This window comes from Crinia signifera, chromosome 5, assembly GCF_055691185.1.
Source record: "Crinia signifera chromosome 5, ASM5569118v1, whole genome shotgun sequence".
NCBI lineage: Eukaryota > Metazoa > Chordata > Amphibia > Anura > Myobatrachidae > Crinia > Crinia signifera.
Window position 1 is genome coordinate 243,263,772 of NC_139221.1, and position 26,222 is coordinate 243,289,993.

General features: G+C 40.6%; 1 protein-coding gene across 4 annotated transcripts in view; it reads left to right on the plus strand.

Annotated features, from left to right (window-relative positions):
• Positions 1 to 26,222, plus strand: part of ZNF385D (zinc finger protein 385D) — a 304,400-nt gene that overhangs the window by 269,850 nt on the left and 8,328 nt on the right. For all 4 annotated transcript variants that reach the window (XM_083188744.1, XM_083188745.1, XM_083188746.1 and 1 more), the window contains 2 exons: positions 6,078 to 6,256; positions 23,037 to 23,138. In XM_083188744.1, coding sequence (XP_083044870.1) covers positions 6,078 to 6,256; positions 23,037 to 23,138 — 281 coding nt within the window. The remainder of the gene's footprint in view (positions 1 to 6,077; positions 6,257 to 23,036; positions 23,139 to 26,222) is intronic.

A 26,222-nucleotide genomic window follows, 5' to 3' on the forward strand; every position in this document is an offset into this window, starting at 1 on the left:
ACTGGAGATTTCTTCCCAAATCTCTCACTTTCTGAATATCTCATCCAATTAAATCTCACCCAGAGTCCGCATAGCACAGCCTAGTAACAGTAGCCTAATGGTTAGTGCTTTATTTATCTCCACTTTATCTCAAGCCTAGTTGCATCTGCCACCATAAGTGATTTTGTATGTGGCTATGTTGAAAACAAGAAATCTGATTGCACATTTAAGCGATCATTTACTACAGTGTGTGTGCAAAACATCCACAAAAAACATAGTGCATATTCGCTATACAAACTAACTGTACTATAGCGGTCACAGCTGTGTACAGGATACATATCAATTAATAGGTGAATGCAAATAGGCATTTCTGGGTGTCGAGTGGGAGGTGATTATAGAGAACACAGCACCACAGCCATATTTAAAGGTATTTAAGATGGGTATACTGCTGGAGCCAAAGGCTGCTTGAGGGGTCCATAGTGGTAGCAATATATATATATATATATATATATATATATATATATATATATATATATACATGCACACACACATGCATAGTCTGTGTGAAAGAAATTAGACTAAAAATGTTTGCACCTGTCATATACATAGGGGTAATAATCTTTAAAGTATGACCCTTGTGCATCAATACACTGTTGCCAGCATGTCTGCCAAGCTTAGTATGCTTCCAGGAAGGCATTACCGTGCCCTTGTCGTGGCCGCTTCTACTTTGTCTATGGTCTAAAAACGGGGTCCTTTCAGGCCGTGTTTCATTAAAAAGTCAGCCAGGCCAGATCAGACTGTAATGTGGTTGAGGCAACGTTGTAACGTGGTGCTTTGCCAAAAACTCCCTTACTTACAGTGATGTGTGATTTGGCGCATTGTTGTGATGGACCAGGTAGTGGCAAGCTCCTTGTGGGTGTGGAGGGCCCTTTTATCAAGGTATTGAGCACTCCCGTGTAAAATGCACCTTGACAGTTTGGCCAGTAGGTAGAAATTCCTTGTGGACCACACCCTTCACATCTAAAAATCAATGAGCATGGATTTGGCCCTTTTTAGGGCCAAGCGATGATGGTGTGCATCACTCTGCACTTTGCCTTTTGGTCTCCTGATTGTACACAAAGATCCAAGTTTTATCACCTGTTATTACTCTGTCAAAAAAGAAATAGGCTCACATGCTCCAAAATCGCCACACGCTTGTCTTTTTGATCATGAATAAAAATCTTGGGAACCAATCAGTCACACATCATTGGTATCACTAATTAATTTGTCATGATCTCTTGCACAGTAATTTTTGGAAGTCCCAACCTTTCTGATTCCATTCAAACACTCAAACATGACCAGTGTTCAAACCATTGCGCACTTTGTCCGCATTTTTCTAATTTCTGCTTGCTGTAAGTAACCCAGAGCGTGGTTCATCCTAACAACTTCTCTGCACTTCTAGAAGAATTTAAACCAGCGGTAAACTTGCACCTTGGACAAGGATTCCTAGCTGAAAGCATTTTGAAGCATGGCAAGCTTCTTTGTACCTTATTTGCCAAGTGTAACACAAAACTTGATAGCAAATTGTTGCTCAATGGTACGCTCCATCTGGAACTTTGACCAAGGTAAAAAAAGGACACTTCGTTTACAGCTCGATCCATATACTGTAAAGGCTCATAGGCAACTGCCGCTGATGGGAAAGTGTAGCTGAGACATCCCTCCACCTATTCTGCCCTTCAGTGCCACCATAAACCTGTTCTGCATGGTGTGACAAAATCAGTTAAGATTGGAGTTCTATTGAAGATGGGATGTTGAACTCACATTTTAGTAAATTTACCCCATAGTGCATAGCCATTAAGTAGAAATGTGCTAACAGTGCTAATAGTTAGAATTGTTTAAAACATCAACATGGATAGTTTTTATGTTGAATGAAAAAAAAAAAGCAATTCCATACACTGACATTGTAAATTTTTCCAGAGTCCTATTTTAGATGTAGACGGTGGAGCTATCGCTGCTGCTTAAATGCATTAGATGTTATCACACTTGGATCATCTGTGACACCATCTGCCCGCTGTGTGACCTACTGGGTTATGCCAGTCATTTTCTATTACATAAAGGACAGAAAATCTCCATCCTACGATCCTGGCTCCATCCCTCATCATGGAAAGCACTACAGTCATACATCCATTTTGGGAAAAAAAACTGTTGCCCCTCCCTCCCCACCCCCAAAGGGCAAGAGTCTGCCAATCACTACCATAGTGTGACCGATGTTGCAGAGCTGTGCTGCACATTCATTATATGTACAGGTGCAACGTACCAAACACTAGTACTTTGCAGCATGCAATCAGGCCCCATGTCCCAGCACTTCTTCTATTCTTTGACTCAAGATAAGATTTGGATTCCTGCCCACTTGTTGTGCACTACTGATTTAAAAGATTACTTTTTAAGGGGAGAATAGACTTTGAAAACTGTAGTTTGGTGCAGTAAAAAAGCAAGCTAAGGGGTTGAGTATCACAACCTTTAGTGTAAGCACCGATTTTAGATGGACATTTCTCTAATCACCAGATATATTTAGAATATATTACACATCTAAACACCACAGCTAATCAGAGAAGTCCTTTTTAAAGAATACAATGTCACACTGCTGGTTGAGAGAAGCCTTGGCTGGGATCGCTATAAGAGGCATACCATGTCTGGCCAAGCTGCTTAGTCCTGGGAAGATGAGCTGAAAGAAACAATGCCAAAAGTCTGTGAGTTAGAGGATGTAGAAGCATGATGGATGTTGACAATAAATAGATGAACAGGCAAAACAAATCTTTTTAAAGTATTATGTGGAAAAAAAATGACAAAAATACATAAGTCAGTGACAAATTCTTATTGTCTTTACAAAGGTATAGCCATGCAGAGAGTCAGATTAGTCCACCCTATTATAGGAATGGGGTGCTTACATGTGCTTACTTAAGTACAAGTGAGAGAACTCCTATAAAGGTATCTTTGGAACATCACCTTTCATCACTTGCTTTGTTGACGTATAAAAAGTTACCTTTATAGGAGTCTCTTGTCTAATGTAAGCACATGTAAGCACTTCATTGCATGCGTATAGACACTCATTTGGGAGGCTTGCCACACACTGTCCTTATGTCAAGTACCTGGTGATATTTCAATGATAACTTTATAGGAGTCCTCTTACACGTAAGCACGTGTAAGCATCCCATTCCTATAATAGGGTGGACTGATCTGACTCTGTATAGCTATACCTTGTTTAAGACAATAAGGATTTGTCATTGACTTTTTTTTTTTTTTTCATATGCATTGTGTGTAAAAAACAGAGCCACTGAGAAGTATATGGACCAGTCATCTTTGTACTCTCGGAATAATCTTCATGTGACAAAATTGTTGGCTCAATTGTTTTCTCTTGTATTTTACTCTGTTTATTCATTTTTAAGTTCAATCGTGACTTACAGTACATGTACAGATTATTGCAGCATCTTTGTAGAGGAGCACCATTAGATTTATTATTTTGTATTCTTGTCACGGAATATTGGAGCTGTCATTTTTAAGAATACATGGTGCAATTTAGACAATTACATACAGATTAACATATGTACATAATTGCTCCCTGCTTTTTAAATAAAAATGTAGAGAAAACAAAAAGAGGGGTCCTGCACACAATGGCACACATGTTAAAGGGAACAATAATCCCGTTTTGTTAAACTTAACCTTTAGGTTTGTGTAGAAATCTGTTATTTTGTGACCCTTTTGTTTTATGAAATCATCGCTTTCATAACTCCTTATCGCTCTCTTACTTGGGCCTTACCCTTTATGTGAACCTTTTCCCTGTATTACCACATTTCTTACAGAAACTTTTACAAACATTTATTGTCCATATGGTTACTGCTAGAATATTTTATAAAACAATTCTAGAAAAAATCTGATCACGCAGAGAGAACTACTGTAAATGTCTTTCTTTATTAACTGTTGTGTAATATTTTCAATGCATTCCACTTTTACAACTTTATTTAACTGAACACACACACACGCACACAAACACACACACACACACACACACCTTTTTTTAGGCCAAAAGTCAAGTAAAATGAATAGTGGCAGACAACGCTTTAGAAGTACACTATTGTATCCCTACTTCACAACACAACAGTTGTGTGGGTGTATTTCTGTAATGGCAAACTTTCACAGAGGAGGAAGTCTTCATTTTTTGTTGTCAGTGAGAGTAAAATATTGTGTTATATCCTAATGTACTAAGTAAAGTTCAATTTTAAATGATGTGTTGGTATTTGTTGAAAATACTGCATATGTCATCTTAAAAGGAAGGAACATTGCTGCTATCAGCATCACAGTACACAAGGTTTTGGATTCTGTTATCAAGCACATCATTAATAATTCTAAATTCAGCTACAAAATTACATGAACTTCCTGCCAAATGCATTTCTGTCTCCATCACGCCAGCATTTCTTTCTAAGTGAAAAAAAATACTGTAAATCGTTTTATATATAATTTTTTTATTTTATATTTTGCAATGAACAAACAAACATTTATCCGAGAAATTTGTAAGATTATTATTTTATATTTTATATAGATGCCTTTCCTAAAACAGAGGCCACCTGAATGTCAGGGATCCAAAGGAATCCGTGCCCTGATCCGGGTTTTCCCGCCAGGCCCGGATTCCTAAATGAGGCAAAACATCATCACCCAGCATTAGTTCTCTTGGGTTTTGTATGTGCCTGCAGTGGTAATGGGATAATTAGGTGCCAGTTCAAACAAACGCTTAAAAGAGCTGTTTACTGCTGATGTCTGTGCCGACTCCATGCTATTGCTAAGTTGAATTATGTGTCCACTCCCGGCTCAGCTGACCTATCTGTTCATCGACTCTATCCACTCTAATCAATCCTTGGTTCACATCACCATGGTGTTTTAATTTTTTGTCACTGCCTGTAATGCAGCCCATCTGGTGTGTGGTATAGGTACCATGCCCCACTGCATTCAGAATTATAGGCACTGTGACTCCACAGACCACACCCACTGCATTCATGTAAATACAAACACTGTTAGCAGTGTGATGGTCATTTTTCAAAAAAGTTCAAGTATATAATGAATAAAACTGTAGTTGTTGTTTTTACAATTTGAGTGTGCTGTACCCAACTCATTCATGTAACATACTATAAGTACTGAGAGTCTGCAATGGGAGTGATCATTAAAAAAGAAAACGTAAAATTAAAAAAATAATACTAGACTTGTCAGCCATCAGTGCCCGTGATAAAAAGAAAGTTATTGTGATCACATATTTGCCAATGCCTAGCACAGTCAACCTTTTTTTTCTTCTTCTTCTTTTTGCCTACCAGAATCAATTAATCAATCAATTATTTTTAGATTATTCTTGCATTACCAACATTTACCTGTATCTTCCTCAGGGAGCTGGACTAGTTTGTGATTGATAAAAATATTTTTATTTTATTGTGTATTAAAATGCCATGAAGTTGAACAGCCATGTGTGTGTGTGTGTGTCTCACTGCTGTTGCTTACTCAGCCAGCCAGCACAATGCAACATTTCAGCTTGAACTGAGTGAAAGTAGTATTGTGAAGTGGTCAAACTTGACTGCAAATGACTGTTACTGAGGTTAATAATGCTGTAGGAACAAAAGGTCCAAATAATGTGAGTAAAGCAATTTTAAAAATACAGCTCCAAAACACATGATTGTTTGGGCTAAACCAAAACCAAAATTCTGATCCAAAACACATGTCTAGTTTGGATAATTAACCTTGTTAATACAGTAGGTGACAAGATAAACCTGTGTGTTCATTCATCATTAGTTTCAAAAGTTGTACCTATGACCTGTGTTGCCAAGAGATATGTAGTTCCCTGCAGCTAGGGGAAATAACCAAACATGGTTCCATTCAGATGCAAATACCAAGACCCTCTGTCAGTGGCACATAGTTGATGAGGGTTGGTCACACCATCTTAGGGGCTGGCTACTGCTCCCTAGCAAATTTCTGTTATTTATAACCTATAACCCCTTTACCGTCTATTCTCCTGTTCATGAAATACCTGGATCTCTGATAACCGGTGTAACAGTCTTTTAATGCTTCTTTCAAAACTTCAGGTACAAAGCACAAAACAATGGTGGAAGCCCGGAATGGAAGTGGAACGATTAAAGCATTTCCCCGAGCAGGTGTAAAAGGGAGAGTACCCATTAACAAGATAAACACTGGTCTGCAGAACAAAACATTTCACTGTGAAATCTGTGATGTTCACGTTAACTCTGAGACACAACTTAAACAGGTAACAGCAATTTTTAAACATAACTTATAGAATATGGCTATACCATAAGTATTAGAAATGTTAATGAATGTAATCCACTGCATGTAATTAGTCGTTCTGATTATTTATGCTCAGGCAAATAAATTACTTTCCGTATCTGTTGTATGTATTTAGTTAAAACTGAAGTATTTCTTGGGGGCAGCACGGACAGTGTAGTGGTTACAGCACTGAGGTCATGGGTTCAATTCCCACCACGACCCTAACTGTGAAGAGCTTGTATATTCTCCCCGTACTTGCGTGGGTTTCCTCTGGGTACTCCGGTTTCCTCCCACATTCCATAAATACTGTATACTGGTAAATTGGTACTTATGTATTATCTGGGCTCCCATGTTAAATGCACCCCATTTTTTCATACCCCTACTATCCAACTACGCATGGAGTTGATTTTATATAGTGTGGTGAGCGCAGCGAGCCACCGTGTCTGAAGCGTGGCGAGCGGACGCAGTCTCATAAGAAAAACGGGAGCCCAGATATTACATAAGTACCAGTAAATTAACTGGATCCCAACAAATGAACCCTAGAATGACTGTTTGTGTGTGTACATGTGGTAGGAAATATAGATTGTAAGCTCCACTGGGGCAGGGACTGATGTGAATGTTCAAATATTCTCTGTAAATCACTGTAAACATGTGTGCGCTATATAAAATAACTGGTAATAAATAAATAATAAACAACAACCCTTGCCCAGTTGTGAGATATCACTAACTGTTTATTGATGCATAACTCCTTAAACCTCTTCAGGGACACAGGCACAGGGATGCAGTATGCAGTTAGTGTCATGGCTGACAGTCAAAATAACCATGCTGGCAACCCGACTAGCAGCAAAAAGGTGCTGAAATGCCAATATGGAGGAGGATGCCAATTCAGGAAGTGCTATGTGGGGTGGGTTAAGACACTAGCAGTGGGACTATGAGTTAGGCTGCAGGGAGAGAGGATTAGACACTTAGAGGGGGGTTAGGCTTTGGTGCAGGAGGGTTAGGTACTAGCGGGGAAGGTTAGGGTAAGGCTGGGGAGAGGGAGAGTTATGGTTGAGGGGGGATCAAGGGGAAGATAAGTTTACTTACCTTCGGTATTCTGGCCACGTCATCCATATGTACATATATCAGGGCCGTAACTAGGGGGGGCTAGGGGGTCATGCGCACCGGGCGCTGGAGGCGGGGGGCGCTAGGGTGACCAGCGGCAGCAGCGGGGAGCTAGCGCCGCAGACATATGTGGCACCCCAGACCTTTGCAGGGCACAAGGAGGCATCCCCAGGCTGATTGACAGCACTGGAGGACGAATGGGAGGCGGCAGGAAGTGAGGCGCGCAGTGTGTGAGGAGGAGGTCGGCGTTTAGCGCGAGGGGGACGGCTTGACTCCGCGCGTGTGAGGAGGAGAGAGAAGAAGGAGGACGGCGCGGAGACCTGACGAGGGGAGAAGGGAAGAAGAGGACAGCGTGGAGGAGACGGCGGCGTGGAGGAGACCGGAACTTCTAGCCCCGCCGCACAGAGAGAGGGAGATGCGTCCAGCCTGGCATCCAGCAGCCAGGGGGGGTGACTGAGTGTGGCAACGCTGCGGCACCCGCACTAGTACCCCCTCTGGCCAAAGACGGAGGGGACCCTGCTGATCGAGGGATGGAGCTCCAGACGGTGTGGAGGAACAGCCGACCAGTGACTGTGTGGGAAGAGACGTGATGGGCAGGAGCCTGCGACGTGATCCTGCCATCAGGTATTGACTGCACCAGCCACCCCACACACAGCCAGGCTGCACCCCATACCCCAGTAAAGTGCCCTAACGCTTCATCCAAGGAACCCATCCCACACCTACCATCCCACCCGGAGTGTCTCCCGCTTGGGCCGCACGCCAGCTAATACCCCACCTGAGGGACCAGAGGGGAACAGGCCCAGGACCTGGAGGGCCATTAGAGTACCTGCCGCCACTGTGGAGCCCCATTCCACCTTGCCTAACTAAGGGGAACTATTCAGGCCTGTATTCTGCCCCTATTGGGAGATTGCTCCCTTCCCCCATGTGTGACACCTTGTCCCCTGTTACCCCCTTCCTCTGTGTCTGTGACCCTATCTGCCCCAATTTCCCTGGTGTCTGATCCCCTCTTCCCCTTATGTGTGTGTGTGACACCTTTTACCCAAATAAAAATGTGTAATGGGCATTACGGTGTGTGGTATAAATTGTAATGGGCATTATGGCATGTGATATTATGTGTAGTGGGCATTATGGTCAGTGGCATTATGTGTAATGGGCATTACAGCATGCAATATTATGTGTAAGGGGCATTGCAGTGTGTAAAATTATGCGTAATGGGCATTAGCGTGTGTGGCATATGTAATGAGCATTACGGTGTGTGTCATTATGTATAATGGGCATCACAGTGTTTGGTATAATGTGTACTGGGCATTATGGTGTGTGCTATAATGTGTACTGGGCATAACGGTGTGTGCTATAATGTGTACTGGGCATTATGGTGTGTGCTATAATGTGTACTGGGCATTACGGTGTGTGCTATAATGTGTACTGGGCATTACGGTTTGTGGTGTAATTTGCTCTGGGCATTACGGTTTGTGGTGTAATGTGCTCTGGGCATTACAGTGTGTGCTGAAATGTGTACTGGGCATTACGGTGTCCCTTGTGCAGTCTGTAAGCACATAAATGGCTTCTGATTAATGTTTTTCTTTCTGTGCAAAACCAAATGCCAAATGTGTGCCTGCTTCTGAAAAAAAAAAAAATATATATATATATAAGGGATTGGGTAACAGGGCGGCACTCCAATCATTTAAACAGTAGAATTCGGTGCCTGGTCCATAATAGTAATACAGTACACTTACCCCCCCACTGCGGAAGGAGTCCAAACCGGGACGCCCCTGATGAAGACTGGTAGGACCCAGTTGAAACAGCTGTCGGGACCGCTGTTATAACTCTTGTACTTATGGAATAAACCACATCTTTTTTCTTCACTACTCGTGTGCCGGTTTGGACTCCTTCCGCAGTGGGGGGGGGGGGGGGGAGTGTAATATATATATATATATATATATATATATATATATATATATATATATATATACACACAGTGTTATAAAAATTGTATACTGTATATTACTTTTTTTTTTACATTTGTTTATAAAGTTGCATTGGTTGCAGCTTGCAGCTTGTTATAGTCAAGTGTAAGGAAAAAATAACACACCAACAAAGTAACCAGCAACCAAACAGTTGGCAGAAACAAAATGCAAAATTAATGCAAAAAGCTGGTGATTAATGTTAGCTTTTCAAGCTGCAGGGAATGCTATTGGATTATACAGTGTCTAAAGAATCAACCGAGAAAGGGGAGCGCAGAGAGTGCAGAGAGGGCGATTCCTAGCTATTGTCATTCTATGTACATTTACAACTATGAATATTGTTATTTTATAGCATGCAAATACAACAGATAAAAAGACAAATAACCATATTCTGCCTCTAAGACAAATACATCTGCTAGACAGACAATTCATTTTTATGTCTCATAAACAGAATTATTATTTTGCATGCTACTGTTAAAAAGGGTATATTGTGTATATTGTTAAATGATAACATCCTATTTTTAGCTTGGAACTTTTCTTATGTTAAATGTTTAGGTATTTTAATTTTAAAATTTGGATTCCTAAACATATTGAGCACCAGGGTAACATTCAGAAATACTGCATACTAGTACTGTATGTACGTACTGGGGCATTTATGCAGTATTCACATGTGTACCATTGCATTATGTACTGTACATTCACTTTGGTGTCATAAGACCATGTCCCATACAGATGTGTCTGTATTCATCTAGCATTTTTGCGCTATTTGCAGTTCGAAGCATTGCGCAGAACCATAAATAGTGAGTTTTCAATTTTTTTGCACTTTTTCACATAATAGCATAGGTGTGCGCACATTGGGCAGATGTATTAAGCCTTAACAAAAGATAAATGCAAGAGTGATAAGGAGAGATAAACATCCAGGGCCGGATTATAATGGAGGCACAAAGGGTCAGTGCCCCTGGGCCCCCCACTAGCTAGGGGCCCCCTGTGGTTGGCATGTATTTAAAAAAAAAAAAAATTTTTTTAGCTTAAGGTTTTGTGCATGGGAGTGGGGTAGTGCTGCAGCTTCACCTATCTGCCAATGTGACAATGATTAATGGTGCTGAGCATCGGGAGCCAAGGCACACTGATTGCACAAGTGTGCAGTGCATTACTGGGAGTTGACTAAAGGCCCCCACACACAGCACAATTTTCAGGCATTTTCTGAGCGATTTTACTAAATTGCTCAGAAAATGCCTGAAAATGCATGTAAATCGCTGTGTATATAGCCCACACAGCGATTTACATGCGCGCCCCCGCCGTTCTGAATCTGAACAAGATTCAGAATGGCCCGGTCAGTCAATTCATAACAGTCGCTCAGAAGCTCCTGCTCATCTCCCGCATGTGTGGTGCGGGGATGAGCAGGGCCATCTGAGCGACTGTCATGCCGGAGCACGCCGCCCAGATGAAGACCCACTGCCGCCGACCTGGAAGCCCCGCTGCCGCCGCCTGGAAGCCCCGCTGCCGACGCCTGGAAGCCCCGCTGCCGACGCCTGGAAGCCCCGCTGCCGCCGACCTAGAAGAATCGCTGCCGGAGCCCAGCTGAAGAGACGCTTTCTGGACCTGCCGGGTGCCGCGCCCGCCCTCTGCAGTCAGATGGAAGCTGCAGGGAGAGGACGCGACGCTGGAAGACACCGGAGTTGGTAAGTATATACTATATTCTTTTACACTGTGCCACCAACGGAAGAGGGGAGAGGGGGATGCCACACTATACCACCAACGAATAAAACTTTTTATGGGGGACACTACCACCAACTATTGTTTCATTATGTATATATATATATATATATATACTGTGTGTGTATATATATATATATATATATATATACTGTGTATATATATATATATATATACTGTGTATATATATATATAAATATATATATATATACTATGTATATATATAAATATATATATATACTATATATATATATATATAATATGTGTGTATATATATATATATACAATATATATATATATATATATATATATATATATATATATATATACTATGTATATATATATATATATATATATATATATATGTAGCAGGGTCCGGCACTCCCAGTAACGGCTGAACTTGGATCGGTGCCTTCGCAGCCAATAAATTAGCACAATGCAGTAGTCGATGGCGCGGCACTCGTACCTCTAATAATGAATTCAAACAGCAGCCAGTTCGGTTGTCAACGTTTCAAATCTCTTTAATTTGTCATCAGGATAGAGAAGTAACAAACAGTCCAGTTTAAATAGCAAAACCACGTGGAGGCGGGAGAGGTACAATCAATACAGAACAATCACAGTAGCAATAATTGGAAAGCTCACAAAAGAACAAACTTATTTGCGGAATATCGCTAATGGTAAGAGTTCATTAAGTCCCCGTGGTGCTATACAATCTAACTGGTGTATCATGTGTATTTATATTCATTATATTTAATGTAGTATGCCTTATTCTTCTGCTTAAGACTTTAGTCAGTTGCTGCATCCATTTTTAAAAAAAATATTTTTCTTTTTTATTTACTGTTACTATGGTGATGGTTTGCTGTGTCACTACTGGCGCGTCTCTTCTGGATGACGTCAGGTAGGGGTGAAGGGAGACTGTGATACTATTGGTTCTCACCTCTCCCGCCTCCACGTGGTTTTGCTATTTAAACTGGACTGTTTGTTACTTCTCTATCCTGATGACAAATTAAAGAGATTTGAAACGTTGACAACCGAACTGGCTGCTGTTTGAATTCATTATTAGAGGTACGAGTGCCGCGCCATCGACTACTACTATATATATATATATATATATATATACACAATATATATATATATATATATATATACAGTGTATATATATATATATATATAGTGTGTATATATATATATATATATATATATATATATATATAGTATCGAAGTTGTTTGGCACTCGAGATAAATAAAGCCAATGCCGGGGTGCCCTCCAATAGAAGGATATACAAACGTAGGTTTTTTCTTCCAGTACCCAGCCGGGTGTTCTGTCGGAAAGAAGAGGCGGCACTCGTCGGACTTTAAATTCATTACACCAGGTTAAGACAACGTTTCAAGACCCATATTGGTCTTTTCATCAGGTCTCAGTGCAAATGGTACAGTGCACTGTTTGTGATTTTGCACTGTACCATTTGCACTGAGACCTGATGAAAAGACCAATATGGGTCTTGAAACGTTGTCTTAACCTGGTGTAATGAATTTTTTACCTATACAAATACAACACTGAATTTAAAGTCCGACGAGTGCCGCCTCTTCTTTCCGACAGAACACCCGGCTGGGTACTGGAAGAAAAAACCTACGTTTATATATATATATATATATATATAGATAGTGTGTGTGTATATGTGTGTGTATATGTATGTATATATATATATATATATATATATATATATATATAGTGTGTGTGTATATATATATATATATATATATATATACACAGTGCAGTTTGATGGCATGTGCGGCTGTGACAGTCGTGACAGATTTGAAATCTCCTGTGCTGAATCTCCCAATTTGAATCTCTTTCACAAATCTCTCTGTATGTGGCTCATTGTCTGAAATGAGCCACACAAGTGAAATCTCTTGTGCTGAATCTCCTGTTATGTATCTCTGGCACACATCTCTGCGTATGTAGGGCCCTTAAGTCCCATGACACTTTAAACCAGAGTGCAGAGGCTGAGAGGTTTGTGCTGAGCTCTAATTGGTGGAGCTCATTACATGCCCATGGAGAACAGGAGCAGCAGCTTAGTCATGGGAGGGTTTTTAATCAAAGGCAGCACTAGGACTGTGAGGTCTCCTTCAGAGTAAGGTGCAGAGGGACAAACACAGGCTTTTCATATATTATGTATTTATGTGTGTGTGTGTGTGTGTGTGTATGTATATATATATATGATCTCTCCCCACGCTGACTAAGACTGAGGCTAACAGATTCAGAATTGACTGTACAGTTGGGAAAATAAGTCATCTGTCGGAGAGGTGTTTTATTGTGCTTCTTTTTTTTTGATTCCATTATATTCATCACTAAGTGGAGCATCACAGGGTCACCGGAATAACAACTGTGACCATGTCTCCCTTAATAACTCCTAAAAGGGTTACCCAATATATTTACATATATATTGAATCAAGGTATATAAAGTCTATAGATCCTGGTGTATTACCCCTGAAGAAGTCCATAGTGGACGAAACGCGTAGGGTTCTGCGTGATCTTTCGACACCTATGATCACCTATGATCAAAGCTGTATTTAATTTAATGTATTTAATGACACACCAAGAAATTGTATAATTGATTTCAAATAATATGGTTTTTTTTTAGAAAGTATTTTTAAATTGTCTTATTGTATGAAATAAATGTTTTGTATTTTTCCAATTGTGGATTGGTGAAACTATCTTCTGAGCGCACCTCTACACCTTTTCTCTTCATTCTTTATGTCAGACTCCCATTAGCGGCGGAGCCTCAAGAGTCGTGCTGCTCACCCAATAGCGCAGGATAGGGTCACAAATCCCCCCTTTCTTCCATATATATATATATATATATATATATCAATCTCCGGTATCCGGCACTCCGTGTTGCTGATGAATGATACTTTAGGGTGCCTTCCTCTGGTGTAGGATGACTCCTGCCCAATATTATATACAGAAACGGGGCGGCACTCCAATAGATGCAATAAACCAAAAAACTTTTTAGTTTTTAATGGTGCAGGTGATGGCAACGTTTCGGGGCAGCGCCCCTTTCTCAAGCCGGAAAATACAACAAGATCAACATCAAGATTTTCCGGCTTGAGAAAGGGGCGCTGCCCCGAAACGTTGCCATCACCTGCACCATTAAAAACTAAAAAGTTTTTTGGTTTATTGCATCTATTGGAGTGCCGCCCCGTTTCTGTATATATATATATATATATATATATATATATATAGAGAGAACGTAGGGATTGGCACTCAGGACCGATGGGGAGATGCCGGGGTGCCTTCCACACAGGAGTATACAATACAAGTATCCACCGAGATTCCTTTACAGGTCCCAAAGCAGAAGAAGAGGCGGCACTCAAAACGGACTTTTCAAATCAAATAAATCTTTGTATTAAATCATGAAATAAAGGTGCAGTTCGACCTGCAGTCGAACTGCACCTTTATTTCATGATTTAATACAAAGATTTATTTGATTTGAAAAGTCCGTTTTGAGTGCCGCCTCTTCTTCTGCTTTGGGACCTGTAAAGGAATCTCGGTGGATACTTGTATTATATATATATATATATATATATATATGCAGTTACCCATTGACCAAGTTTATACTGCCTTTACTCTGTGTTTTGACAGTATAATATTCTCCAATGCAGTGTGCGGCCAGTAATGACAAGTGCAAGGGGCCCCCCCTGGCTAAAGTACCCCTGGCCCCCCGAAGGCTTAATCTGGCACTGTCACAGCCTGGACTGGCAGTCAATAGGAAGTCACTTCCAGTCATAGTGAAGTCTGTGTAGGCTCTTGGACTGCATCTGGCTCACTGACACTGAGCGGGATCGCAGATTTTACAAGGTGGTGGTGGTGGTGGGGAAGGGGGGCTGTAGCTACCAGTAAAATCTTCCACTAATCACAATTTATATCCTATAATATTTAAAATACGTATAATCCTCTCCTGCAGTATTTTCCTCTTTCCTAGTATGCACACTATATTATGCTTTTTTGTTCACTAATAATTTTTAAACACAGGAGGTTCCCCATGTAAGATTTCTCCACTGGGACACATTAAAATACACCAAGATGTTACAGTACATAATGAATAGAACTTGATTGGCAACTTTTCTCTAATAACAGATGATACAGTACCAAGCCCTTAATTGAACTGTTACAAGCACTGCAGCTGTAACATTTGAAGCAACCTTTTGTATTGGAAAATAGAAATGTTTTATTGACTGTGTCACCTTCAGCCAACTGCAATAGCAAGTGTTCCTTATTAAATAAAGCAGGTGTGGGATTATTTGATTTTAGAGCACAAATAATACTGTACTATAATATTATGAGATGTTGGTTGTTAAACCAGAATACAGATGTGTCCATACACACACATATCTTCAAATTGTGCAAAATAACCCTATTTAATGCACCAAGGACTTTGTGATTTATCTGTGCCGAAACAATAATCCTAAATAAGCAAAATAAGAAAAGTAGAACATTAGTAAAAGTAAAAAAATTTAGGAAAATGTACACAATCTTTATGCAATAGTTTGAACAGGAAGTTTTTACATAAACCACGAAGCTCATGGATGTATTGATAACAAGACAAAATCGTATACCGATATGGTATCTTGAAGATTAAAGTTTTGGAAGATAAACAATATGGGAATTAAATATCAGTTTAATGCTTATAATGTTTATGAATATAACTAATAATGAGTTTCACCCAAAGATTACAGTGTAAATGCATCTGACTAGCGAGAGAGAAGTGTAATAGAGTACTTCTGAGACCATACTAGTACCACACTCTACTGTCCATCCATATGCCCCATATCAGTAAATGAATGGATGAGAGCACCAAAGCGAAACAGGTCTGTGGAGAAAAGGAAGATAAAGCACTATCTACTTTCCCTTGGGTGCATTACAGTGGACCCTGCACAAGTGCAGGAGACATTGTGGTTACCCCTCCAATAAGAGTTCAAAAAGAATGAAAATCGTGATGATATTGTGTTAGGTGTAGTGAATGTTTTTTCATCAAGTAGTATGGGTGGGAGCTGTAGATCAAGTTCTCTAGAAGGTAAATACACAAGCTAGAGCTATATTAAGGCAATAATATATTGTATATGTTAACACTATGGAAAAGTGGGCTAGTATAAAGCATATTCCATAAAATTGGATACATACATATTTATCAGAGAAAACACTGTGGACCAATCCATGCACAGATAGGGCACTTGCTGGATGCGTATTTCGCACAAAACATGTTGAATCCCTGTGATGTGTGATATGCAGCAAAGTTCATCACAAGAAAGCAGATGCTGGTTGTACAAATACAATGGTTTTCTTACCAAAATCTGAGGAATTGTCTCAGAACATAACTGCCTATTCCAGAAGATTAGCACAGCTTTGCACTAATATTTTTGGGTAGTCATACCACACCCGCTTATTATGGGAGTGCAATTTATTAAGCAGCTAAAAACTTTGCATTTCTATGCTGAGTGGCGCTATTTTGAGATCATGTTTACCCTATATACTGTAGTGCCAGTGAGGATTTGCTGCATCTTCTCCAGTCAAAGCTCAATGTGCATGCATGACCAGATTAATGTAATTTTTTTAATAACTAGTCCCCAGGGTCACTAATTATACTGAAAGCTGTTTATCCTGTAAGCCATTTAATGTAGCTGATCATAGCCCTACACTATATATTTTGCAAATTTCACTCCCGAGCAGTCATAGATACATATAGAAATTAGAGATGTGCAGGTTCGGTTTTATCCAATTGACTCGGATCTCAAATGGGGATCGTATTGGCTATCCAAAACATGTGACAGCTGATAGCTTCCGGATTTACTCAGATCTCAAATGGGGATCGTATTGGCTATCCAAAACAAATGACAGCTGATAGCCAATACGATCCTGATTTGAGATCCAAGTAAATCTGGATAAAACCGAACCCGCACATCTCTTATAGAAATCACTGTTCATTTGTTCAAAATGCTGCAGCTTAATTTGTGCTGTTGTTTTTCAGTATGAGTGGACAGTTCTTTGAGAGTTGGGATTTGTTTTCTCTAGTGGTTATCTTCCTGAGAGTCTCAAAATTACTCAATTTTCTCAATTGCAAGCATTCGAGTTGAAGAAAGTGCAGCTCAAAAATACAGCTCTACCTAGAGTGATATTGTGAAGCTGCTATAAAATCCTTTTTATTTCAAAGAATTTTAATTCACTTATGGATAGCAACACCATGTATATAGATATATAAATAGATATTTTAGCTGTATTATGAAAGTAGGATGAAACTGGGGGCATATTTACTGCATATATATTTGTACATGTAAGAGTCATCTACAGTATATCTATATGGTGATGTATAAGACTATGCGCATACAGTATATTTGCTGTAAACCAACTGACTGTCTTGCCCCTTGACAAAAAATGCAATTTTTTGGCCATGGTACTGATTGAAACTGGTTGAGAGGAAGGCTGTGTGGTGGTTTAGAGTCTGGGCCTGATTCAGGAACACTCGCTAAGCAGCGGTTGCCCCGTGAATCCCCTTGGCGAATCCCCTCGGAAGCCTGCAAATGGATGTGTACACTGACACATCCATCCGCATGCGAGTGTGCAGGGGAAAAAAAATCATTCGATGGTCGCCGACACCCCGTTCGCAAATAAGTCAGTCTGAACTGATTTATTTGGCTCAGAGATGTCAGAGAATGGGGCATGTGCTGACATCTCGTGCAGGCTTTGCAATGCCTGCGTTTGCATGGGGACACCCAGCATTTTTCTTGGTGCACCCAGTTTTTGTTGACATGCCAGGAAACATTGGTCGTCCCCATAATCCATTCCTCTTCCTGCCCCAATGTGTGTGAATGCCTCAGATGACTGTGAACGTCAGTGAAGGCATTCGCACAGAGTGGCTGCACATGCGCATAATTGCGCGTGAGCAGTCTGAATTCGGGCAAAAACAAATGAAGCTGAATCCCCCACTATATGTATATGTATTGGGACAGGGGTGAAAAAGAGGCAATGTGCACAGGTAGGTAGCAGATAGCTATAGAGAGTAAAATCTGAATATAGGAATGGGTGTTGTAGGATAGGTTGTGTGTACTATATAGACTATAGATGAGAGTGATGGTGTAAAAGTGACCATGAAGGATAAATGAGGGTGAAGAACATATACAACTAAAAATTATAAATGTAAAAATCAAAGGTGTAGTGAGTAGCTGTTTTACCCAGTCGGTTGCTGCCTCAGAGGGTTCAACTAGAATTCTGTTAACATTTATTAATATCTAAAATTTCACAATTACAGTACAGTACTTTTTATCAAAATTGTTGGAAATAACATAAAATATAGTGGCGTATTATATGCAACGGCTTAGATACTTTTATAAAAGGTTAATTAGAAACAACACTGCAGTACAAGATTATCAGTAAATTCATATTTTTTAAAGGCATGCTGTATGTAATGGATGGGATTTATATCAAACCTATGTCACAAAAAAAATGATAAAATAAACAAAAATAAAAAAATAATAAAATATTTAATAGAAGTAATGAAAACTGTTTAACCTTTAGCTAATTACCTTGGTAATTGCAGGTCAGCATTGGCATTGGATTTATTATAAAGAATAGGACTTCAGAATATATTATGCAGTAAATTAAAGTATTCCAGTCTATCCACTGCTCAGTTTATTAGGTCACAAGAGTCTTCTTTAGTCATTGTGCACCATTTACTGCAACTTTATGAAGCCTATTAAATAACTCTCTTTTGCAGAATAAAAAGACTGGCAGGTGCAAAAAGGAAAACTTTTCTTTCTTTTCAGTTTATGATTACTTTATAAGTAGAAGAGGCTGCCGTACATGTTTCAGCTCAAACATGAAAGCACAAGTGCCCATGCAACTTACAGATGTGTCCTCCTACATCTAGCCTCAATACGACATGTGACGTGAGGCACCTGGCGTGAGTGAGATGTGCCAAGTATTGTAGAAAGTTTCGATTTCATTCTGCATCTTATTTGCACACAGATGCAGCAAACTGCACAAAAATCTGGGTACTTATATGTTAGTTGAGCGCCCACTAAGCTATTTGCTTAGTTTTAAACGGCCCCTCGCAGATCTCGCTGTGCTCGCCACACTATACAAAGTCAACTCCATGCCGACATGGATACTGGGGGTATGAGCGTAATAACTATAGCGGCCGCCCAACTAACATATAAGTACCAAAATTTGTTTAATATATGTGCAGCAAAGTCGCAGATGAAGCAAAATGGAAAGTGGCATGGAAAAATAGCAGCGGCCACAACATAGCACTTAGTATACAGAGTCAAACTCACTCACAAAACTATACACAAGTGGCACATTTCAAGTGGTTGTGTCACATCACATTGCGACTTAGATTCATATTTTAGTGAAAAAGAAGATAAATATATGCTGGTTGTAAGTAGACTCACACTGGCCCTGATCGTTTGGTCTTCTTGGGAGGTCCTGAGAGCAAAAACATTGATTGAATTAGGAGACACATTGAACACGTATGCATGCACTAATTATTGCATTGTGCATAGTATTGAATAGGCAATGGTATCAATACCATTGTGCATTCTTTACCATTCTTTATCTAATTAAATTGACCTCAGGCTAATCTAACAAATGAGCATGATTTGTCTCAGGTTAATCTCATAAATGAGCATGATTTGTCTCAGGTTAATCTCATAAATGAGCATGATTTACCTCATGCTAATCTTACAAATAAGAATCTGACGACACTTAGTAAATAACTATATTGCTACAATTATACAGTGGTGGCAGTGGTGTAACAATAGCCCCGCAGACCCCGAGGTGGCAGGGAGGCGCTAAGAAAGTGTGGGGGCGCCGGGGGTTCTGCAGGGCTATTGTTACCTGCTGCCATCTGCCTGGACCTGGCGCTGCCGGGACCTGCCGCTGTCTGCGGTCCCGTCCCGGCTCCCCTGGCTTCGAGTCCTGCTAATTAAAAAGTGACACACACAAAATGGCTTCCCCCATACAGCAGACTGGGCTTCCTCTAGCATCCTTAAAAACGGTCTGCTGTATGGAGTGGCGGTGGGTAACTATTCTGGGAGAGCGCTGCCAACAATTTTTGGGGGGGAGGGGGGGGCGCTGCCAACATTTTTGTCAGGGGGAGCAAATTTAATAGTTACGCCACTGTGTGGTGGAATTCCCACTTAACATGTGTGGAACCAAGCCCCCTAAATTTGCCCTTTTAATTACATAGGGAAAGTCTACAATCTAATTGAAATTGCAGTTTTGTCATTTCAAATTTTAAAATTAAGGCTTATGAGGAGCTATCGCAAGTTTTAGTCTAATCTTGTAGCACAGAAAAAAAATCACATGAAAACAAAATAGTGTGATACTAACTGAAGAGAGGCAGCCCTAAAGGATGATGCTACCATCACCACCACCATCCTTTGGGGCTTCATCTCTTGAGTTTGGATAGAAATAATGAATAACACCAAATACAGTAACAAGGTGTTTTTGCACAAAACTCACTGGCCTTTGCCTAAAAGCTGATCATTAGGAGAAATTTCACCATCCAAAATGATAACAACCCCAGGTAAATATACAGTATATCTCAGTCAAAGAGTGGAAGAGTAGGACAGAAATGGAAAATGTCTGGTGTGTGAAGTTTGTAGACTTTTTTTTCTATGAAAAAAAGCAAAATGTGCTTTGTCGTCAGTTTATGGGTGTGTACAGTTATGCAGCAAGGGTATTGTAGGCTTTTTCTTTTCTTCTAATCATTTGACATGATTAATTTTCAACTTGGCTGGTGTATAAAAGGGGGGCTTGCTGGTGATATGGGATTGGGCTGTCTGTTGAGATAGAAGAGGGCTCACTGGTTAGATAGGAGAGGGCTGGTTGCTGAGATAGAAGGGGGCTTGTTGGCAAGATGGGTTTGGGCTTCCTGATGAGACAGGAAGGGGCTGTCTGGTGACATAGAAGGGAGTGCACTGTTGAAATAGGATTGTACTGTCTGGTGACATAGAAGGGGGGCTCGTTGGTGAGACAGGTGGACATTGGCTGGAAAGATAAAAAGGTGATGGCAATTGAGACAAAAGGGTCTAGTTGGAAAATTGGAATGGGGCTGGCTGGAGAGGCAGAAGAGGACTACCTAGAGAGACAGAAGGGGTCTGGCTGGAGGGACAGTGGTGGGCTAGCTACAGAGGCACTGGAGGGTTGGAGAGCCAGAATGGGACTGACTGGATAAACACTGTAGAGCTGGAGCTCACTCCTCTGTCGGGCATCTTACACCCAGGATTCCGATGTCAGAGAAATTAAATGATGATTCCCGACTTTCGGAAACTCTTTGCTACATTCCCATTCCATTGGAAACAATGTCCCTCTAACCTGTACAAACAATGTTTAAATATCTAATAATATCTGTTGATCCCGTCTCTTGATACAGGGGCATCATTCAGTCTTTGGCCGTGTAGCATATTTGAGAAGGCTCCTTTGTGTCCTACTTTATTTTCAAATCTCTTTTAAATGCTATATTTGATCACCAAACTACTGATTCGGAGGCCAATTCCAATAGATTCAGTTGTTTGAGGATAAGGCTAGCCAACCAGTTAACTAGAAATTGAAGAACTGCAGTTCGCTAGTGACCTCGAAATTATTATTGTTAAAACGCTGTTATTGGCGCAAGCTAGTCACTTTCATCCAAATTGTTGGAGTCACATTTAGACCTGAATTTCAAAATGCAGTGGTGTTACTAGGGAGAGAAACTGTACTGACCATACTATCGGGGCATGCACTGTGTTTTTGCACTGGGTGACACCAACCATAGTGATGCCACTACAAAATGAAGTGATAATGCGGCTACATGTATGTCTTAATCATCACACCAGCCACATTTTTCATGTGCCAGAAACGATATTATCACCAGTATCAGCATTTACAACCAATCTACTGTAGGTGCAGTTGATACTAATTAAATAGGTGTCACTTCAGGATATGCATTACTTAAAATATGGAGACTCTCACAACACTTCCACAAGAGAGTTGTCTTCCCTGCATTCACTCAGCTGCCAACGAGAAATGCCAATTTTGGTGATGGAAGGAAATGTTTGAGATCCGTATAAAGCACAGTGATGGGTGTAGGGAGATCTGGGATGGATCACTCAGCACTCATCGCTGTACACCCGTGATGCATGCTGAGCGATCTGTGCGGACCAGTGTTCTCTGTTGAGAGAACACTTGTGATGATTACTAGATTTTGACTGCATGCATTCAAGATCTAGCCAGGCAATAGCAAAGCACTGGACTGGGTATCATTGTTGCACGGGTTTATACACACAGGGCAATGTGTGCTTAATTTCAAAGCAATCTAGACAGATTGCTTAGAAATAGCCATACAATTGCCCCACATGTATGGTCCTTAACACCGAGCAATTGCTAAAGATGCATCTGTTTTCTACAGAGCATGCACAGTTTGCTATTTCTCAATAGAAGCACCCACATGCAGACCTGTATCGCATTCAGTATCAGGCCCAGTTTGTGTAGTAGCTAACTCAACCTATGTTAAATTAATGACTTATGGACACGATCCCAAAAAGTTTTTTTGTATATGAACTTACAAATAAAAAGTGAACTTTTATTTTTTATTTATTTTGTCTTTGTACTGCTTGAGAAAGGTTTTGGGGTATTGTAAAATAAGTTATAAAAAAAATATATATTATAGAGGCTAAATGTTCATTCAATACAATATTAAAATAACCATATAACAGTAATTCTTCAATAGAATAATTTATATGTGAATGTAGAAATATTCTTGCAGCTTAGAAACAATGTATTAATATACAGTATTAGTAATTTGAATACAAAATGTATTTTTTATTTAATGTATCACTCCGAGATATGTACTGATATGTTATTTGATTAAAAAAATACTTGTTATTTTTATACCATTTTTTTTTTTTTTTTAACATATTTTCTTTTACTACTTGTTGCAGCACATAAGTAGTCGAAGGCACAAAGACAGAGCTGCTGGGAAGCCACCTAAACCTAAATATAGCCCATATAATAAAGTCCAAAGGCCTACCACTCCGCTTGGGGTAAGTAAAACTACTGCTTTATAGTGTATTAAAAAATAATAATAACCGATTAACCCTTTGAGTGCCAAGGGAATTTGTTAAAATAGGTGTGAAAATTGCCCAGCAAGCATTTTTACTCATCATTATGACCAGTAATGTTTACCATATATAGGAAATATAATCTTTTTTAACACCACATTTTTTATTTGAATTTATATAACAAATGTGAGCGACGCTGTGATTTTTAGCAAATATTTTGCCCATCTCTGAGACATGTTGGCACGCAAAGGGTTCAGATTCTATAGCATTATCCAAATACTAGATAATACGTTGCAGTTTGAAAATGCTTAGGATTAGCAAACAGAAATAAACTATACCAAAGTGAGAAACATAGAGTATGATTCAGCTTTTTTTGCAAAGCGAAGAGAGCACACAACTGGGCAAAACCATGTTGCACTGCAGGTGGGGTCGATGTAAAAAAAAAGAGTAAGATTTGGATGGAATATGTACAAACTGAAAAAGTTAATATTAGTGTAAAAATAAAGCTTGCTAAAATCTGTGGACGGTACTTGTGTATTTTGGCGGCGCCCCCGATGTCCGTCGTACGATGAACGGATCGCATCGCATGCCATGCACCCGATGGCATGCGATGCGATGCGACGCGATTTTGACCCCCTATACGATCAAAAATTGTATAAGCACCCTAATGGGTGCTTACAATGTTAAATGCACCCCCACGCCACCCCCCCACTAAACGTGAACCCGAAGCGTGGCGAGCGCAGCGAGCCCGCGAGGGGCGGCGGTACGCGTCCTACGACCTTTTCATACCCCCACTATCCACGTCGGCGTGGAGTTGAGAATAGAATAGTGTGGCAAGCACAGCGAGCCACCGAGCCCGAAGCGTGGCGAGCGGACACGGATACCTTCACAGGTAAACGCGTCCCTTCGCGGGCTTCACAGGTATCCGCGTCCCCTCGCGGGGCTCGCTGCGCTCGCCACGCTTCGGGCTCGGTGGCTCGCCACACTATTCTATTCTCAACTCCACGCCGACGTGGATAGTGGGGGTATGAAAAGGTCTTAGGACGCGTACCGCCGCCCCTCGTGGGCTCGCTGCGCTCGCCGCGCTTCGGGTTCACGTTTATAGTGGGGGGTGGCGTGGGGGTGCATTTATCATTGTAAGCACCCATTTGTGTGCTTTACATTGTATAAGCACCCATTAGGGTGCTTATACAATGTTTAATCGCATCGCATCACTTCGTATGGCATCGTATGCCATGTACAATGGCATACAATTTGAAAATTGTATGCCATCGTGCACTATCTTACGATATCGCGTCGCATCGCATACCATCGTATGCGTTATGGTATGCGATGCGATGGGCGCCGCCAAAATACACAAGTACCCTGTGGACTATATGTAGAACCTTTTCCCTGCACAGGAATAATATAAATGCATCGGCTCCCCTTGCATTGCAACATTGTGTGTTCCAGATACAAAATGACTTGCTTTTTCGCTTTACTGAATCTGGCCCATTGTATGCCAATTCTAGAAATATCTTAGGTGTCATGGAAAAAAAAGGCCATGTCTGAATTTAAGTATAGTCATTTGTATTTAATTGTTTTATAATGCCAAGCAGTTCACAGATATCGACCATTCCAACTAGCTATGGAAAGAGGCATTTTGTAACTCACAGAGAATTCCCTGGTACAGTAGTTATCTCGGAAACACAGCTTTCTCTGTGTCTGCTCGTCGCCCAATTTCATCTATGACTGGATATGAAAGTTACCACATGATTTATAGGATTACATCTGCACAGAATGCCACATAAACTATAAGGAAACACACTTACATTTTTAGCACTGCACTGATATTGTATAGATATTGTATAATAACTAAGGGTTAGATGTATGAAGAAGTGATAACTAAGGCAGATGTGAGCAAGAGGAGAAGTGTCCCATGGCAACCAATCAGGTGCTCTGTATAATTTTATATTATGCAAATTATAAATGCTACTTCAGTGCTGATTGGTTGCCATGGGCCACTTCTCCTCTGTCTCACTTCTCCTCCCTTATTGCTGCTTCATACATCTACCCCTGACTCCTGAGTAGAGTGTATACAGTACATAATGCTTGCTACAGATGTAGCCATGCTCATCGTTCCAGCGATATGGCTGCTCACACCCCTAACGTGTAGTAACCAACTGTGACATCGCTGCTCAGTGCTTTTCTATGAACCGTGGGAGCAAATTAGACATAGACGTGAGGTGACATGATGCGCCAATTGCCACATGGCTATATCTGTATTTACATTCAAGCTGGGTACACATTAGAGAAGATGTTTCAATTATATAATTTATGATATTTTTGTGCATATCATTTAGTGAGAACGTGAGTGCTTTCTGTACCAAGGTGGCAAAAGAGGGTGCTGTAGACATCATTTAAACACTGTGGCAATGGCAACTCGCACCCTTCGCAATTAATAGGATTGACCTCAAAATTGTTAATGATGCAGGCCATTAACGCTCCCCTTTGTCATCTGTCCATGTAGTAAAATCCTGACTATGGGGCTGATTCAGTGTCAGTTTGGCTAAAATAGTAAAACTGCTACTGCATCCTTTGCATGCTGGGGGCCACCCTGCACAGGGTAAGGCCGGCCCTGTGCTGCGCTTGCAATCTATATAAATACACACTGTGAGCCATCATATCCTGTTGTCACATTTGCCTAAAGGCAAGCCTCTTGTAAATAATGATACATGACATAACACTGACTGTAAAATGACTAGTGCAGTGGTTCCCAAACTGTGTGCCGTGGCACCCGGTTGCTCTAGAGCAGTGGTAGCCAACCCTAGCCCTCGAGAGCTACCAACAGTTCACATTTTCCAGACAACCTAGCTGCTGCACAGCTGCACTCATTAATCCCTGACACATTTTAAAATATACACAGATGGAGCTAATTAGCTCACTTGTGATTCTGTGAGGAGACCTGCAAAACATGCACTGTTGGTAGCTCTCGAGGACTAGGGTTGGCTACCCCAGCTCTAGAAATTCTAGAGTTTACAGGTAATAGAAAGCAGTGCCTAATAATGTTGTCACCATGCGCAATAG